A 1,533-nucleotide genomic window follows, 5' to 3' on the forward strand; every position below is an offset into this window, starting at 1 on the left:
ATATATATATATATATATATATATATATATATATATATACACATATATATATAACGACAAAGTATAACACGTACACGTGCGCGTGTACGCAGAACAACATTCCTATTGTTTGTGTGTATGTTTGCATGTTTATAGGTGTAAATAGAGAAATTGTATAGATTTCGAAAATGGACAGCTAGAAAAGTGGAAGTAAAAGTTACAACTGTTAGACAGGGACACATGAACACATATTTAACGACTTGCATACACGTAACTAAGAAATATATATTGTGCATGTGCGTGTAGCGTTGTATGAGGATAACCGTTGGTATGTATGTTTGAGTTGTCTGTTGTCCTGGTCGTTAACTTCCTCAACGGATAGCAATACAAAACAAGCAAGAACTAGTAATAGATCCCAGCCATCTCTATCTCTTATTATAGGCTCCTATCTGTCACTCCCTCATCTGTTTGTCTGTCTATCTTTTATTGTATCAATAGTCTTATACACACACACACACACGCACACACACAAAGATAAACGGGGATTGTTGGTATTGAACCCCAGGCAGGTCAGTTGACCTGAACGAACAAGCAGTGTGCCATTGGAAGGAGGTTTGTGTGACCCATGTAAGCAGCTCCCTCGTTGGCTTGAAAACAAGTGGGGTTTTAACGGACGTGTTAAAAACACTTAACCAGCAACAGAAGAACATTTACCATTTACAAACGACAATAAGTAGCAGCAGCAAGGAGACCGGGCAGTTGTTAGTGCCAAGTCTTATTGGTGGTGGTGGTTCATGTTTTTGAAGAGAAACACTTACTTGGTAACAATAACAACTCTACAGATCGATGTAACCATGCAGTTGGAGGGGTATACCAATGTCGTCTTTCCAAAATGATTGGAGACGACAACGAATTGGATGTCAGAGAGCAAGTTTTTCACAATGCCATTCGCGAACATGTCGTAAGTAGAAGAAAAAACGGCAGCACCAGTTGCCTTAATTATTCTTCATTTTTACATTCATTCTGTATTTCTGATCTTCTGTTTCATCCCTCTGGAAAAAAAAAAATGGTAACAAGCGGTTTCCTTCTACTTAGAAATTATTATTAATGTTTGTTTCATCTTTCTAGGATAGATTGAATAACAGTTAAGTGTTGTGTTGAACTTCATATATGAACTATACTTTTTTGATAAATACGCATGGATATATATATATATATATATATATATATATATATATATATATATATATATATATATATATCTATATATATATGTGTGTGTGGTTGTGTGTCAGAGATAAACATTAAACATGAGTCACATACAATGAATATTTTTCAGTTATGCACGTACACACACCTGGATGCCTAACTGACCATTTAATTTCATAATTTCGGGCTTATGACCCTTGTAGGCTTTGAGACACGTAGGATATCCCTCTCTTATTTTTTGTATGTAAATGTAGTCGAAAGTCTCGCTGGAGTCGTGTTCCATAAAATAAATACCAGTCGTGTATTCGATCCTTAAACTAATCGATTATATCTCTCCCCCCCCCC

General features: G+C 35.8%; 1 protein-coding gene across 2 annotated transcripts in view; it reads left to right on the forward strand.

Moving 5' to 3' along the window:
- Nucleotides 1-31: 31 nt before the first annotated feature.
- Nucleotides 32-1,533, forward strand: part of LOC106882103 (limb region 1 protein homolog) — a 59,707-nt gene continuing 58,205 nt past the window's right edge. Inside the window, exon 1 of one of the 2 annotated variants that reach the window (XM_014932660.2) lies at nucleotides 32-940. In XM_014932660.2, coding sequence (XP_014788146.1) covers nucleotides 872-940 — 69 coding nt within the window. In that variant the 5' untranslated portion in view covers nucleotides 32-871. The remainder of the gene's footprint in view (nucleotides 941-1,533) is intronic. The other variant, XM_014932661.2, reaches the window with a different exon arrangement.

The sequence above is a fragment of the Octopus bimaculoides genome, chromosome 17 (genome assembly GCF_001194135.2).
Source record: "Octopus bimaculoides isolate UCB-OBI-ISO-001 chromosome 17, ASM119413v2, whole genome shotgun sequence".
Lineage (NCBI taxonomy): Eukaryota > Metazoa > Mollusca > Cephalopoda > Octopoda > Octopodidae > Octopus > Octopus bimaculoides.